The 17,579-nt window shown below is 37.8% G+C and overlaps 2 protein-coding genes across 4 annotated transcripts in view; both read right to left on the bottom strand.

The window, feature by feature from the left end:
• Positions 1 to 8,577, bottom strand: part of FHL5 (four and a half LIM domains 5) — a 74,767-nt gene extending 66,190 nt beyond the window's left edge. The window contains exons 1-2 of one of the 2 annotated variants that reach the window (XM_072642882.1): positions 8,445 to 8,577; positions 2,348 to 2,411 (exon numbers count right to left, since the gene is read on the bottom strand). Coding sequence is in view for 1 of the 2 variants with exons in the window: in XM_072642881.1 (XP_072498982.1) it covers positions 2,250 to 2,260 (11 nt within the window). In the remaining variant the exon portion in view is untranslated. Of the gene's footprint in view, positions 1 to 2,249; positions 2,412 to 8,444 lie in introns of both variants that reach the window. The other variant, XM_072642881.1, reaches the window with a different exon arrangement.
• Positions 8,578 to 10,211: 1,634 nt separating this feature from the next.
• The window catches only part of UFL1 (UFM1 specific ligase 1), a 48,793-nt gene continuing 41,425 nt past the window's right edge, over positions 10,212 to 17,579 (bottom strand). For both annotated transcript variants that reach the window (XM_072642876.1, XM_072642879.1), the window contains exon 21: positions 10,212 to 10,438. In XM_072642876.1, coding sequence (XP_072498977.1) covers positions 10,344 to 10,438 — 95 coding nt within the window. In that variant the 3' untranslated portion in view covers positions 10,212 to 10,343. The remainder of the gene's footprint in view (positions 10,439 to 17,579) is intronic.

Here is a 17,579-nt window from a genome sequence, read left to right as displayed (position 1 = left end):
AAGGAACTTAGAGACCATTTAGTCTAGTATTTTACAGATGAGGAAACTGAGGCTTAGAGAGGTTAAATGTCATGCCCAAAGTCAGGGAGGTAGGCAAGATTTGAACTCAGGTTTTCCAATTCCAAAGCCAATACTGTTTTTGATTATATCACTCTGCCTGTTATTTTAGTATATTTGTAGTATAACAGAAGTCCAGTGAGTCAGTGAATGAATGAAGAGGTATTTTATTAAGTCCTTACTATGTATTAATAGGACAGCTAGCTGGTGCAATGGATAAAGTGCTGGGCTTGGAGTCAGGAAGACCTGGGTTCAAATCTAGCCTAAGCTGTGTGACCCTGGGCAAGTCACTTAACCCTGTTTGCCTCAGTTTCCTCATCTGTAAAATGAGCTGGAGAAAGAAACGGCAAACCACTCCAGTACCTTTGCCAAGAAAATACAAAATGGGGTCACAAAGAGTCAAATGAGAAATGACTCAAAAAATGCACCAAATACTCTGGAGGTGAAAATAGAAAAACCAAGACAGTATCTGCTCTCAAGGATCTTACACTCTATGTGAAGATGGTACATATTATAGAGTTTAACTGTATGGTGAATAGGAAGTCCTCAAAGTCCTAAGGGTATAGTAACAGGCATCAGGTAGGCCAGAGAACAAGAAAAGAATTTAAAAAAACACTAAGGAAAAATAAAGGGGAAATAAGGGGGGGGACATCAAAAGCACGGAAATGAAAGCTGATGTAAATGACATCTGACTCTGACATTCCAATGTGCAACAAAATAGTTGGCTCTTCTCTCCCTAAAGAAATCATTTCCCATAGATTTAGAAGATGGAAAACAACCGTATCGTGTTCAAATGCTCCTGAGCAGAATTACTCTTGATGCTGCGTTAGAAAGTTGACCTACTATCTTAACCTCCCCCCAAATCGTCACCTTGCCGTAGTGTTGGCAGAGTTATGAAGTGAGGTGGCAGAAATGTTAGTGATGTGATGTTACATTAAGGAACCAGTCCCTTGTTCCTGCCTAAGCTTGAACAGCTCCAGAAATGGCAGATAAGATAAAAAAAAAGGGGTGGAGGGGCATAAATAGAACAGCAAAGCAAACAGACATCCAAGTTCCTCCTCTCAATCAAAGGGTTTGGGTTTTAGCTTTAGACATATGTCATAACAAATATGTTATGAGTTATTTTGCCTGATACGTATACTTATAATATTTATGTAGTCAATAGCTTTCTATGTACTTGAGTGGAGGAAATGCCAGAGTTGGAAAAGGACATAGTTGGGTATATGAAGTCATACCTCAAATAACTTGTTATTTATGGCAAATCCCCATTTTAGTAATACTTGTCTTGTGTTCCCACACTGTAGAAGCACAAACAGAAGCCGCTATATTTGGCCTTAAGATGGATCATAGACACAAAAGAGATGTATGATTTGAACAGTGGAGGAGGAAGCTGAAACACGTGTGGCATGGTTATTTTCACACATCTTTATTCTTTAGTTCAAGAATCCTCCCTTGAGGGGTAGCTTGTCTGTAGGCCTATGAAACACCAGCTCACAGAGCATCTCAGGCAATAGAACTCAAGGCTACTAACAGTTGCAATATTCTGAGTTACTGAGTCCTAGATAACTTTTTCTTGAAGAAAGGACATATACTGTCTTTTTATCTGAAACCAATGAGTATCTTCAGAGAGTGCTATGCACTTTCTAAAAGAGCCCTGAAGGATACAACTAAAATAGTCAGCATTTATTAAGCACTACTATATGCAAGACATCATGTTAGGTTACGAAAATACAAAGATAACCACAAAATGATTCCTGCCTCTAAGGTACTTCATTTTGACTGGAAGCAGAATTCAGTCATTCGGGAAAATGAAATGAAAGAGAAACCCCAAATCCCTGTGTTTTTCAGGGATATCATGTTCCAGAATGTTGGGACCACTTCAGGACTTCAGGAGATAACTGCAAAGCATTATTTGTAACCTATGTTGTCCTTCCCACATAGAATCAATATAAGTCACGTGAAGGGGTCTCTTTTAAGCACACCGGATGCTAGCAAACAGCTATTGGTCCCAATGTCTTATTATACTTGCTTTTGAAATAGAAAACTCCAGTTTTCCCAGCTACTCAACCAGTCAGAGATTTGGCTAAAATGGCCTCTGGAAAGCTTATGAAGATCTCTGATACTTCAAACAACATTTATGCAATTCAGGAACCCCACAAACAAGAGAGGAAAGAATTTACCCAAAGACTCACGTTTGATGCATGCTGCTTCTCCCTGTGACTTATAAGAGGATGAAAGGGTAGGAATATATTATATACCATGATTTTTTCTCTTTCCAACAAATACATACATTGTATCCCAGAGAAGCAGAATAGGCTGCCAAGGATGTTTGAGGGTATCCTCCGACTTCAGTTCTGTGGGAGAAACATGAGCGTCAGTCTTGTGACATAAAAGAACTGACTCCCACTCTGCTGCTGAACAACTACTCCCTGTCCAAATATATTTACACACTGTTGAGAGCAAATCCCCTGTAGGATGACCCTAAAGGAGAATTCAGCTTGATGGATAAATTGAAATTTTTGCCTGAGAACCACCCACATCCACCCGCACCCATCCACCCAGACCCACATACACATGGCTGGCATAAAATAATAAATATAGCATGCACTGGTCTAAACCTTGAACTTTTTTCCAGTCCAATATTCTTTAAAAAATAATTACTTGTCTGATTGTATGATGGAAGGCTCCGGTCATCAGGTGGTCATACTAAAGTAATTTATTCAGGGTAAGAGTTCAGGCTGGGGGTCCCCACTAGGGAAGTGTGTCCCCACTGCTATTCTCCTATATCTTTTCTTCCAGGCCCTAAGGAGATTCTTGGCATTTGAGCCTAGAGAGGACTCCTCACAGGCAATTAATCTGTTTAGGGGTCCCTACCACAGTTTTTGGGAGTCCATGGGCATATTTTCTGGGGACCCCAAAGCTCTACAACTATATAGTGACACGAGGTAGGGAATAAAGTGAGTAGTTGAAGGAGAAAACCAAATAAACTTGACTTGTCCAGATATGATTTCATTGTTGTAGAGAACTCCCAGGTGAGGAAACTCCCTCTATCAATGGAGCTCAGCACCTCCCCTGAAGCTTAATAATCTTAGAGAGCTGACTTTTAACACTGACAGAATATATGACTAGCCCAGGGTCACACAACCAGCATATGTCAGGAGGAAAACGTGAGCATAGGTCTTCTTGTTTCAAGGCCAGCTCTCTATATGCCATGCTGAGTCTGATAGGTAAGATAGACATAAATAGCTACATAGAGAAATCTGTAGATAGATATAGACATAGAAATAAATAGATGTAGGCACTCTGATTCTAAATCTAGGGTTTTTCTTCTTTTGTTCCACTGTGTTGATGCTCTCTGAATTCTAGTTCTAGTTCTTATTCTTTTAATTATGTGACGACATGCCTGTGATCATAGCAAAGGTATATGGACCCCATAAGTAGAGAGGCCCATATGTGGCAAGGATGCTGCCCTTGTGTGTGGCATAAAGGGAGGCAGAATAAACATCTTTATCCTCTACTTCCTCCACCCTTCTCCAAGGGAGGCTTTTATTTCTGCTAGAATAAGAAGCAGGAAGTTGGGGTTGGAGGCAACCACTATTCTCTCCTCAGATAGAAGGGGTACCAGTCTGGAAGCATAGCTATCTGCTCCCTTAAACATGTTTGTCTAGGGAATATGATTGGAATCCATCTAACTTTTGACTACTTAGTCATTTTGGGGGAAGGAGGACCATGAGCTTTATATGCAAGGCTTGACTCCTTTCCTATCTCTGCTGACAAGGAATGCCAGACTCAGCTATGCCACAGACAAGTGACAGGGGGCAAGAAGGAGCCACCACAGGTCGAGTGAGTGCAGAGTTAGTGGGGTGGGGATTTAGAAGAGGTTTCAGTTCCAGGCCAGAGGGGAGAACTGAAGGAGGATCTGAAGCCAGAGGCACCATCCCCTAGGACTAGAGGTGATTACAAAAACTAAGCTACCACAAATAAAACAAAATACACAGGCAAAGGAGAAAGAATTGGAACCTAGAGTTACTATGGGAAAAGAGAAGACATAAAGACAAGGATAAGGGAAAGTATATGTCTATGTGTGTATGTGTATGTGTGTGTGTGTGAGTGTGCTTGCGTGTGCATGTATCCATGCTTAATTGTGGCCTTCTGGGGGAAGGAGGAAGGAAGGGGGAGAAAGGAACAAAGTGAAAAATGCACAGCAGAGAACAAAGGAAAACTTACAAGGAAGCAAATGAAAGATGGACAATTCTCAACATAACACATAGTATTTATTGTATAGGTTTTCTTGAAATGGAAATTGATTGCTATATATTTTGAATCCTCTCTTGCATTCTGCTGTGCTCATGATGTTTTTTTCCTTTTCTTATTTTGTATTTAAGTTTACAATATGTTTCTTTTTCTTTTATTATTGTGTATTAAAGTTTTTGTAATAAAATAAAAGGCTAAAACAAACAAAAAAACTGATCATTTATCCAAATTGTAGCAAAATAGAAGTCAGAGAAAGTATACCTAGGAGAATATGTACTAGATAATATAAAATGAAGGAGTTCTCCCAGTAGAGTCCTAGATCTCACCAAAGGGGAAATGCCCCCAAATTTCCAGAGTTGCAATCTGAGAATGGGGATATGATGGAGATTGTCTGTTCCTCTCATGTCTTCCAAGAGCCTTTCTTTCAGTAACCTGAAGTGGGCTTGTCTTCTTTCATCTTCTTTCTTGAAGTTGGAAGCCCGGAGTACCAGAATGAAGAGTCCCCAAAAGGAAACTGACTGGGTACTGAAGCTCCCACCAACTCTGCCTCACCCTTCACACAGGGTAGAGCCTTTATGTCCACCAATAAGGAGATAGTCTCATACCACTGGCCTTTGGGATAGGGGTTACCATGACATAACCACTTGGCCTCAGTTTTCTCATCTATAAAATTGGCATGATAAAACTAGTCCTTCCTTCTGTACATTATTGCACAGAAAATGCTTTTATATGTCTTAAAGTACCATAGAAAGGTGAGTGTTCATGGTGATGAGGCTTCAGTGAAATGTAACTTTGGAGTATTGAAAACTCTTGATTAAATGGAATTAAAATGGATAGAGGCAGTTAGGAAGATTGAATGATTCAGGATGTGGGAATGAAGGAAAAATCTGAAGAACAGATTAAAAGGAAGTAAGACATGCTGGTGTTTAGTGGGGAAAAGCAATGCCATTTGCCCTGAGTATCTTCCTTTTTCCTCAGTGTGAAGTAAGGTTTTCAAAATTTTTTTTATGGAAGAAAAGGGTATCCTTTCTGACCAAACTTCTGTCAGTTGCCCTTTTACCCTGTTTCTCCACAAAGGTTCTATTGCCAATGACTCAATGGAAAATGAAGTTGACCTAGAGTTCTGGATGGTTGTGCCAAATTGAACACAATTTCTAGCAGGTTACCAAACTGAAAAGGTCATGAATAAGGTCCCAATGACAGATTATGTGCTCTGTCTGATTATCAACCTGTCTGAGCACTGAAAATAAAACAATTAACAAGCATTTATTGGGATAGGCTCTGTGGATAAGACAAAAATGAAAGAGACCTTACTTAACTCTCAAGTGGTTTATCAGAGGAAACAATATATACATATACAAGTACAAAACAAATACAAGAGAATTTGGTAGGGGGAGGGTCCTAGCGGCTGGCAGGAATCAGAAAAGGCTTTAGGTAGAAGGTAGCACCAAGCTGTGCTTTGTAGGAAATTTGGGATTCTAAGAGGTGGAGATAAGGAAACAGTGAATTCCAGGTACAGGCACAACAAAGGTAAAGGTACCCATTTATCACTAGCAGTTTGACCTCAAGTTCATCATTTCTTTGATTATAGTAGACCACAAAATCAATAAAAATGTAAAATGAAACTTAGCCCTTCATTTGGTTCAGGTAGTCAGGAAAAGTGGCAAAGATTACTATGAATTGCAAAATTTTTAGACTATCTATAAACATTTGAAACCCCAAATGGGAGATCCTCATCTAATAATCTAAAAGTTGATGTTTGTCCTTCATTCTCAAAGAGAACCAATTACACAAGGAAGGTGATGTCCTGACTTGCAAGTAAATTGGATTTAAGTGAGGTAGGGTTGTGCAAACTCACCAACCTCACTATCTCCTCCAGAGACATCTGGGTCCAGTAGTGGCAGGATATAGATAAGGATAACTGGAGAAGACCCCAGAAGCAGTGGGAGACCTTGGCCTATTTAAGCTAAGATCTTTCACAGATCCCAGTCTGTTTGAGGCAACACCCATTCAGTGATTGAGGCTGAGTAAGAAATGAGGGGAAAAAATGGTCTCATCTATTTTTAAAAAAAAGTATGTAGTATACTTAGCTAGGTGGTCAGCAGTGTCAAAAGCCATTGGAGGTAAAGGAGGATGAAGACTGAAGAAAGGTCATTGGATCTAAGAGGACATTGGCAACCTTTGAGAAAATAGCTTTAGTGAAAGACTGGAATCAGGAGAGAGATCTCATGAGGCTGAGGTAGTAAGGAAGTTGAGATAGTAAATATAAACATACAGATTTCAATTTCCTGGAGAGAAGCCTCTATAACCTCATGGTACTCCCAGGGAACTTGTTGCAAGAAACTACATGACTACAGAGATGGCATTGGATACACGTATTGCTAGAATGGTGAGTTTCTAGGCCATAAACCGCCATCAGTATTGCAGCGGTGGCAAGAACATTGAATAAGATCCTGATCTACACTTCTGAACCCAGAAGAAGGGTTCCTAGACTAAGCAGGAGACAGAAATAAAAAAGCAGAAAGAGACAGTCTTGATATGGAGAATCAAGTGCTTACATTTCTTCTTCACTGGAATGGTGAGTCAAGTGGATTGGTCAGGCCTGTATATTTTGAAAGGCCTGTTCTGGAGCACCATTTCATAACCATGTGCAAAGTTCCAACCTCTCTACAAAAACTCTTTTAACCTTAGGCTGCATTTAAAGAAGCATAGTGTTCAAAATGAAGGCGGAGAAGAGTCCCACTGCACTCTGCCCTAGTCAGACCACACATGGAGTGTTCTGTTTTGTGAACCACATTTTAGGTGGAATGTTGATAAGCTGAAGAGTATCTCAAATGTAATCGAGACCTTCAGATTATAGGAATTGCTGAAGTTAACCTGGAGAACAGAGAATATAATTGCAGTCTTTAGTTCTGCTCCCAGGTATAGATGGGGTCTCCAGGGAGGCAATTGTAGGTTTAATGAAAAGAAAAATTTTCCTAACAAAGCTATGAGGAAATAGAATGGGCTATCTCTAGAGGCTCCAGTCTCTGAGGATTTTCAAACAAACCACTTGGAAGGATGTTACAAAATGTTCTCCTTGCCTCTTTCAAGTACTACTTTCTTTAGGAGGCCTATCCTAATTCCCCATCATTTCATATTTATTCTGTCTACATCCTGTATTACTTATTTGTGACAATGTTCCATCTCCCAGTCATATAACACCTGTAAAATATTGCTATTTAAAAAACAGGCCTTTGTTTTGAGGAGTTTGGATCATTAAGTTAGCTTTTCCATTTCCTGAAGATAATTTGTCATATTCTTTTCGTGTTCAATTCTGGGCACAACTTGTCATCTATTCATCCTGCATGTACCACCCAGTCTGTCTGAGGCAATTCTGAGCAAACATCACCATGGTATTTGAAAACATGCATATCCCATTAATAATGTTAGCTCCTTGAGTGCAAACAGTGTCTCATATTTGTCTTTACACTCTCAATGGGTAACACCTAGTAGACATTAAAATGCTATTGGATAGTTGGGCTAAATGGCTCAGCTTCGGATTCTATATCACTTGTGTTTGAAAAATGGAATTCTGCATTCTTAGCACAGTTCTTGGTACATGAGGATTACTCAACAAGTGCTTTCTCATTCATCCATTTATTATTTACATCACAGAAATGTAATTATGACAGTATTTTATGAACTACAGTATTGTGTAATTTGACTTCTTGGGTTGTCAATTTGTCTATTTATATCTTTGTAAAGTTCTAAAGGTAGTGGACCCCTTTTGTTCTATAAGGTGTTAGGGGGATGATAAAGATAACATTTCTGTACAATGCAGTCACATTACAGCAAGGAAATTCCTGAGAGGGAAGGCGTCAGTGTTCAGCTGTCTCAGACATTGGCCTTTCTAGATTTGGGCTTTTTCCATCTATCCAGTTTCCCCACATATTTCTAAGCTCACTCTCTCCAAATCATCTCTCTCTATTCCAGCTGAGACAAAGTTTAATTTCTCAAAAACATTTTTGTCCTTAGAATATTAAGGCAAAAGAAATGAAAAAAATAAAATAGTGGTGTAAGTCTACAGAGTAGAAGAGTTTCCTGAACTAAAGCAAATCTAGCTTCAGAATAGCACAGTTCATAAAGTTTACCAGATATCAGTCCTCATTCCTCTTCATGACTTCCATTCAGAGTGGTTTGAATGTTTCATAAGTGGATGACAGCCAAGGAAACTTATATACCTAGCCTGAGATAGATGTATGTTATAGCCGTAGCCAATCATTTGCCCCACCCCCGCCCACCCAATTGTATTATGACAGTGGGACTTTGAGAGCATAATGTGCTTCAAACACTGGTCACATTTCCTCAAAGGGAGAAAGGTCAGATAAGCTAGACTATATTAAAAAGTAAATTTTTTTTTTTTTACCAATTACTGTATGTGTATTGGTAATTCTTTTCTAGGTTACTAATGACTAGTTTATTCAACTAATCAGTAAGCATTTATTAAGTGCCTGGCATGTTTCAGGGACTTTCCCACGTGCTGGGGATATAAAGGCAAAAGTCCAGTTGTTCCTGCCTTCAAGGAACTTAGATTTACATTTTAAGGGAGGTGGGTGGGACATGTATATGTATGTATACTCATACATTTATACATGTGTGTATTACCTAATATGTGTGTATAATTACATACACACACAAGACTGGGAGTGGAGCAAAAACTGAATAGTTGTGGGAATCAAGGAAGATTTCATGTAGAAGGTAGCTAAGTGAAGTCTATAAAGTCTTGACTTGAGCTAGATCTATATAAAGAAACAGGATTCTAAGAGACAGTTGAGGAGGGATTGCTTTCCATGAACAGAGGATTGTATGTAAAAGACAGATGAAGGGATCTGGAGTTTCATGTGTGAAGAATGATAATAAGTCCACTTGTTACTAGATTGCAGAGTATCTGAAGGAGACTAATGAGCCTGAAAAGTCAGGTTATCAAAGGTGCCTAGGGTCTTCTCTTCATGACCTTGTGGACCATACTGTCTATGGGGTTTTCTTGGGCAAAGATACTGGAGTGATTTACCATCTCCTTCTCCATCAGATTAAGGCAAACAAGTTAAGTGACTTTCTTAAGTCACATGGCTAGTAAGTGTCTGAAGCTGGATTTGAACTCAAGTCTTCCTGACTGCAGGGCAGGTAGGTGGCAGTGCTTAAGAGTACCGGGGCTGGAGTCAGGAAGACTCATCCTCTGGAATTCAAATTTAGCCTCAGACATTTATAAGTTGTGTGACCCTGGGCAAGTTACTTAACCTTGCTTGCCTCAGTTTCCTCATCTGTAAAATAAGCTGGAGAGGAAATGGCAAACACTCCAGTGTCCTTGCCAGAAAACCCCAAAGAGAGTCACAAAGAGACTGATACAACTGAAAAACTACTAAACAACTTCCTGATTCCAGATTCTGCCCTCTATCCTCTGAGCCACCTAGCTGCTACCTGGTTACCTTAGACTGAAGAAATTTATGAGTCCTTCATAAACACAATAGTTTAGGTTAAGCACATCCCAAGCATCTCGGACGTTTCCTAGCTTCAGTATTCAGGAGCCTCTCACGTCAATCTGCATTCTTGGTAGAACTGACCAGCTGCTGGTTGGATGTCATTGGGTTTCATGTTCATGTCATATGTATATGACCTTGGCAATTTTTCATTACCTCAAGAAACTCTCAAGATTATAAACTGCAGAGGTGCAGATCTGCATTTGTAAAGGGAGCTTCCTCCCTGAGATTCCTTATACCAGTTAAATCATAGGTCCAGTCCAAACAGAAAGTTTGGAGTAAATTAAAATCCTTGTGAGCATGTGCTATGTCTTTCTTTCTTAGAGTCAGACAGACCAAGAAGGCCACGCTGGGTAATATCATCGACCAAGTGAATAATAATAATTATTGCTGTTATCATTTATTGGTAAATGGAAAAAATAATTTGGCCTTGAAATAGGTTAATTGTAGAAATTTCAAATTCAAGACAAATTTCATTACAAGGTGATGACGGAAAAAGCACTGAACTGGAAGTCAGGGAACTTCAGTGCCGCCTGTAGCTCTCTTGGTAACTTGCTGTATAACCTTTGGCCAAATAATTTCATTTCTCTGGGCTTCTTTCTTTCTATCTGTAAAATGAAGAAATTGCATTGGATGATTTCTAAAGTTCCTTCAGGTCCCTTTCTAGACCCTACTTGTGACCTAAGTGAAATTCTTGGGTAATGGCCCCCATAATATTAGGTGACCCGTTTCAAACAAAGTTGAAACCATTTTGGTTTCGTTTGGCATCATGCATCTTGTCCCATCTTTCAGATCCAAATAGCTGAAGGGCAGCTAAGCATTGAGGGAACTATATTTGAGTTTGTTCTAAGGAGAATATTAATTAGCAGGGCTTTATTCTATTATTTCCATTACATGTTCATATACAGATGAGGTAAAGATGAAAATGTAAATCACCTGATTGCATAACTTAGCAGGTTTCCCTCTAAGAATGAATCATCAGTGCTTCAGTGTCAATTTAAACCTCCGGACTGTCAAGTAAAAAGATGTCCTACTGGCATCTCAAACTCAACATACACAACAGCAGAGCTCATCTCCATGACCCTCACTCCTCAAACTCTCCCCCTTCTTCGCAACTATTGTAGCTGTTTTTCAGTCCTATCCAACTCTGTGATAGCTATTTGGATTTTCTTGGCAAAGTTACTGGAATGGTTTTTTGCCTTTTCCAGCTCACTTTACAGATGGGGAACTGAGGCAAAGAGGGCTAAACGACATGCTTAGGGTCACCCAGCTAGTAAGTGTCTGAGGCCAGATTTGAACTTTGGGAAGATAAGATTTCCTGACCCCAGGCCTGACACTCTATCCACTGTGCCACCTAGCTGCCCCTCCTCCAGATTACCCTAGCTCTTATTGAGGGCACTTAAAAAATAAATGTGAACCTTTTGTCTGAATGGCTGTTCTGCTAAGACGAATACATTTTTTATTTCAATCTTCAATCCATACAGCTAAAAGGCTCTCCATGTCTATCATTCTAACACTTCTGTTCCTTGCAGCTGTTTGCAAACCTCAAAAAACTATTATAATAACTTTGTCTTTTTCTTTAATTTTATCTGCATGCTTTACAATATTCTGTGCCCTAGATCAAGGCATTCCAAGATTGTGTCCTATTTTAAATTACTATGATGTTTATGCTGTTCGATTATATCAAATTTTTGCTCTAATATATACAAGCTTCTTTTGGGGGGCGGAAGTGTTTCCATATAAAGTATGCTTCTTGTCCATTTAGTTAAGAGTTCTTTAAAAAAAATTAACACAATTGTTAGTAATATGGTATCCAGCAGCATAGTACATCCATGTGTAATAATAGGCAATTTTAGACTGACAATTTAGATTAAAACCCTCGACTAGTTCACTTGTTACATTAATTGAATTCTTAAACTCATATTAAATGTGACTTGACATTTTATAATTCACACTAAGTGGAATTTCACATAGTTCAAACTTGAATTGATTGCTACCAATATCCCCAGTCTATTTTATATAAGCTTCAGTAGGGATAGTTCAGTAGAGTAGTGGTTTTAGAGAAGGGAAATCAAGGAAATTCAATACAGGGGCTGTAGCAGAGGAGCTAAGCTATGAAGGGATCTAAAAGACAAGCAGGTGCAAACAGAACATTCTACCAATTAGGAGACTGAGGCCCAGAGGCATTAAATAGTTTGCCCAGGTCACAGAGTAGGTGCTTCCAAGTTCAGTGTCCTCTCTACTATGTTTTGCTGAGTTAGGATGGAACCATATAAATAAGCAGCTTTTAGAAATGAACCTCTGGCCTGCTTTTGTTTTTTAAAAATCTGTAAGGCAATCTAAAGTTGCAGCTGTGGTTACCTTTGGTAAAAACCAACATGAAGTGGTTAAGTATACCTGGTCCATTTAAGTCATTTTTTTTTTAAAATAAGTTTTTATTGATATTTTGTTCCATTATTATTATTCCAAGTATCCTTCTCCCAAGTCTTGCCCAAGAGCCAGCCACTCCATGACAAATATAATTTTTTTTAGAAAGAAAAAAAATTAAGCAAACTGATCAGTACATTAAAAAGGTCTGAAATATGCAAATGTCCGAGAACTGGGGACCTTCCATCTCCACAAAAGGGTATTTGGGGGGTGTCTTCTCACATACCTTTGAGTACTAATTGATCTTTAATTGTTACATACATTTTTTACTTTTGGTCTGAAGTTTTCTCCATTTACATAGTTGTAGTTGCTTATTTGTTTTCTTTATTGTTTATTTTGTGATGCATTAATTATATGGATCTTTCCATGCTTCTCTGTATTCATCTCACAAGTCATTTCTAACAGCACAGAAATATTCCATTATATTAGCATACTGAAATTTGCTTAGCCTTTCTCTAATTGTTGGGTAGCTACTTTGTTTCCAGTTCTTAGTTATTACAAAAAGTGTTGCTACAAATATTTTGGAGTACGTGGGACTTTCTTATCTTTTATCTTTTCTTATCTTTCTTTCTTCCTTCCTTGGGGGTCAAAACCCAGTAACGGGAGGTTGGTTCAAAAAATTTTAGTCACTTTATTTGCATAATTCCAAACTGCTTTCCAAAAAGGCTATACCATATTTCACAGCTCCAACAACAGTCTATTTATTAGTGTGCCTACCCTTCCACAACCCTTCCAACATTGGCTGTTATCATGTTTTGTTATATGCTGATTTGCAGGGTGTGATGGAAAATCTCAGGATTGTTTTGATATGTTTATCTTATTATTAGTGATCTAGGGCATACTTTTATGTAGTTATGAATTTTTTGCAGTTCTGATAATTGTTTTTTTATTTCCCTTGATCATTTATCTATTGTGGAATATCTATTACTCATACACACACATACACAATGTATATATTTTAGATGCCAAACCATTTTTTCCCCATTTGACTGCTTCCCTTAAGTGCATTAATTTTGTCTGTGCGGAAACTTTTGTTTGAAGTAATCAAAATTTTTGTATTTTTTCTGTAAATACCTGTTTATTGTTTAAGAATACATCTTCTTCCTATAGCTGTGAGGGGTTTATAGTCTTTCTCTTCTAATTTTTGCATTAGTCTTTAATATTAATGTAATTGTTATAAATTAATATAAATACTATATAAATTATGTATCATTGTATATAATACATATATAATTCTATACAATGTAACAATATATAGATATATAAAAATAATATAAACATATAAAATTAATATATAGTTAACATTAAGATCACATGTTCACTTAGAATTGCATTGTGGAACCTGGCACAACATGTTGGTTTAAGCCTAATTTCTTCCACACTAGTTTCCACATTTCCCAGCAAGTTTTATCAAATATGGATTTTTTTGGTTACGTTATTTTCACTTCATCAAACACTGGATTATTTAGTTGTATTGTTTCTGAATCTGTCTTACCAAATATGTTCCATTCACCTATCTATTCTCTAATACCAAACGGTTTTGATGACTACTGCTTTATAATATAGTTTTGAGATCTGGAAGTGCTATTCCCCCTTCATTCCTATTTCTCTTAATTTTCCTTGATATTCTAGATCTACTGTTTCTGCAAATGAATTTTATTGGTATGTCAAGTTCTATAAAGTGTCTTTCAGTAATGAAATTAAAAAAATAAATTATTTTTGAAATCTCAATTTGGGTCATGAAGAGTTGGACATGACTGAAACAACTGAATAATTGTTTTTTATTGTATCAGTATGCCTTGCCATGAGTACTAAATATTCCGTTAGCTATTTAGGAAGTTCTTTATCTCTTTAAGGAGCACTTTTAATTGAATCCCAAATTCGGGGCACAGCTTGCTTGCTGGGCTTTAGCTCTGTAAAACAGAGTGTCTCCTGTATCTTGACAATTCCTTTTCCTCTCCTATTCTCCCTTTTTTCCTCTCAGCTGATTTTTCTCTTTCCTCTCCTTCTACTAGATCTGCTCCTCTTCCCCTTTAATGTACCTCCCATGTTGTAATGTAGTCCCACAAAAGATGCAATGATTCACTGGGAACCAAGGTGTCATCATCAGGTTTTGTCTATAATCCCCTACTGCCCCTTTGCTGTTAGCTTCAACTGACTTCTGCCATCACCTGTATTTCCTTGTGCATGTTGAGAAATGAATCTCTTAGCAATGTTTCTGCTGTCACTCTGTGGTTGTTGCTGTCCTTGGCTACTGCCCTTTTTCACTCCTGTATTTCTGTTGTATGTGTTCAAGAAGCAAATGGTCTCTTTACGTTTGGTTTTCTTTCGAAAAATGTTTCAAATGCGTCTTTATTACTGAATATCTATCTTTCCCCCTATATTGTTAAGCTCATATTCTCAGGCTAGATCACCTTGGGCTGCATCCTGAGTTCCATTGCTCTTTGGAACATATCATCTCTCCCTCTTTTGTTTTCTGGTGAGTACAGAATAGTCTTTTATTATTTGAAATTCCCTATCCTTTGTATTTGAAGTTTTTTCCTGATTGCTTGGAGAACTTGTTTCTGAACTGAACTGTCAAACTTCACAATTATGTGTCTTGGGGCTTAAAACCTTTTTTCCCCCAATGGCAAATTATGAATTCTTTAAATTGGTATTTCATTTTCCATGTTCAGAAGTTGGGGGATATCTCTTCTTTTAATTCCTGCCTTGTGGTGTTAAGGTTTTTTTGTCTTGTACTGTTCTTCAGGGATGCTCAGATTGTCTCTACTTCTCCTGTCTTTGAGAACACTCTATTTGGCTTGTATCGTGAGAATATTTTCTCTTGTTACTGACTTTTTGGCTTCTCATCTCAACTGACTTTGACATCTGTGTATTTGAATTCCTTTGCTATTGTTTTCTTTTGTTTCTGCGGTGAGACTTGCCATTGCAGATTCCAGTATTTCTGTTCAGCCCAAAATTTCTGCTGTTCAAGTCATAAATTCTGCTCTCATAATTCTCACTTCTCTTTTGAACCAGTAAGGAATAGTTTATTGTGGTTCCAATATTCTCTTCAAATTCCACATGGTCCTCAATATTATTAAAAGTTGGATCTTTTCCCTTTGTTTTGCAGTACTTATTCATAGATGCCTGAACTCATTTAATAGATCTGGAGGTCATATTTACTTTACTGTTAGTTTTTCCTGTTGATTTATCTGCTTGTGTATAAGGTCTTAGAAGTTTTCTTCTTCCTGAAATCTTTGGTAACTTTACTCTTTTTTCCTTTGTTTTCCCCTATTGCTTATTTTACTCCTCTTTGTGGTTTCCTTGGTATGAATCTCAAAGCATTTCAGCATTCTTCTATGCTGGGCTAAATGGTTCTCCAACCCAGTTTCTGCCCCAAATGATTTTGGGTGGCCAAAACTGACCCCAGCTGGATGCTGTGCTTCCTTAGACTTAGTGAATTTCTGCATAGCCCCCCATACACACAATGTCTTGTCACACTTCCTTTGTTTCTCAGTTCTTTGGGAAATTTGGAGCTATGCAGCTCCAAAGCTGGTGCTATAGGGTTGAGGCCCTTGGCAGGTTCTAGTTCCTGAGGTGCTGGGCCTGCATTGGCAGTCTTTTGCACTCAGGGCAAATTTCCAGAGCCTAGAGTCAGGGTCACCACAGCAATGCAAAAAGGAAAATGGGCATGGGTACATCTACACAGGTGTTCCTTACAAGTATGATTATAGGCACTGGACTGTCTAAACTGGGGTTTACAAGGAGATGATGGTAGTGGTTCAACTTGTCCGGCATATGCTTCTTCCTCAGTATATCCTGCTAGGCTGGCTTGCCTCCCTCTACACAGGAGTTGTTTTCTCACAGATGATGAGTAGGCTTGAAGCAGGACCATGAGCCTTGAGGGTGCTGCCACTCCAAGGGCTCTTATGCTCCTCTCCTTGTTGGCAGAAGCTGATCAGTAGTTGTTGCTGAGGATAAAGAAAGTAGGTTGCTTCTCCATAATGATGGCCTGGGGTGCATTATATTTCCCAAGATTCTTGGCCTCAGGATTATGTGCTACCTTAATAAGTGTAATGGGAAGATAGGCGAAGGTAGGTGGTAGTTTTGACTTGCCTGGTCCAGAATGCCCCACTAGGGTCAATGCTATGACTAATTTATTTCAGAGTAATTGACAGAATCAACATGAGTTATCTAAATAGTACTCAGTTTATGAAAAAAACTGAGTTGCTTTGGTTTTAGTTAAGTGTGTCAGTACTAGTTTCTTCTGAGTAGTTCTATACTTTTTCCCTAAGTTTTATGGATGCTTTGTTTTTACATTAAAAACATTTATAGACTACTCCATCATGAAAATCTCTTGTAACAAAGTAAAACTAATAATACTAATCTAATTTCTTTTGAACTTCTAATTTGCTTAATAGTTTTTTGTCAGGTAGGGAGTCTTTATCCCAAAAGAATTTTTAAGTTGGTACCAAACTGTTTAACATACTAATGCTGTGTAGTACAGTTTTGAGATTTGGCATTGGGTACAAAACATGTATTAGATCTCTGGCTAGGATACAAGTTCATAATCAGACGAAGAATTAAAGATGATTTAAAAAGGTTTTGCACAAAAGGGGGGAAAATCTTTGCAAGTTTATCTGAGAGTTGCATTTCCTAACTCCATAAGGAACTGATTCAAGTTTACAAGAAAAAGATGAATTCTTCATTTGTTCTTTATTTGAGTAGTCTCTTTTGCTTCTCTGAGATTACTCTTTTCCACAAATATGTAAAGTTTGTGGTCTCAAAGTTGCTTAAACTAGAAGTGAACATTAGCAAATGAATATTAGTATTAGTATTAAGTTTTAATGTCAAATTAAATTTTTTAAAAAGCCAATGAGTCAAAATCAAATGAAGAAAAAGTACAATAGGCATAAACTATGACATTAAAAGGTAGCAGCAAATCTTCACAACTATTTGGAATACACTCTGGGACTGAGTTTTCTGGATGTGGTCTGCCAAGCTGAAAAGGACTACTATTATGACTTATAGAAGTGTTTATAAAATGGCTGCCATTGACAGTATTAGCTTCCTGTTAAACTCATTAAAAATGATTTAATCATCTTCAGAATGTGAATATAATTTAAAAACTAATGTATTATTTATAACTAATAAACTCATAATCATTCTGACTCAGTGCTAAGTAAAATATTTCAAACACTGAAAAGTAAAATAAGCAGAACCAAACAGAAATTACCTTTTAAAAACTGAAAGGCCATAAATTCCTAGTTCACAGCAGGAGACAAATTAGACATTTAATCCTTTCAATTTTATTAAAATAATTATATCTGCATACATAAT

Source organism: Notamacropus eugenii, chromosome 2 (assembly GCF_028372415.1).
Source record: "Notamacropus eugenii isolate mMacEug1 chromosome 2, mMacEug1.pri_v2, whole genome shotgun sequence".
Taxonomy (NCBI): Eukaryota; Metazoa; Chordata; class Mammalia; order Diprotodontia; family Macropodidae; genus Notamacropus; species Notamacropus eugenii.
Note: the sequence above shows the minus strand (reverse complement) of the source record. Positions and strands in the feature narration are given on the sequence as shown.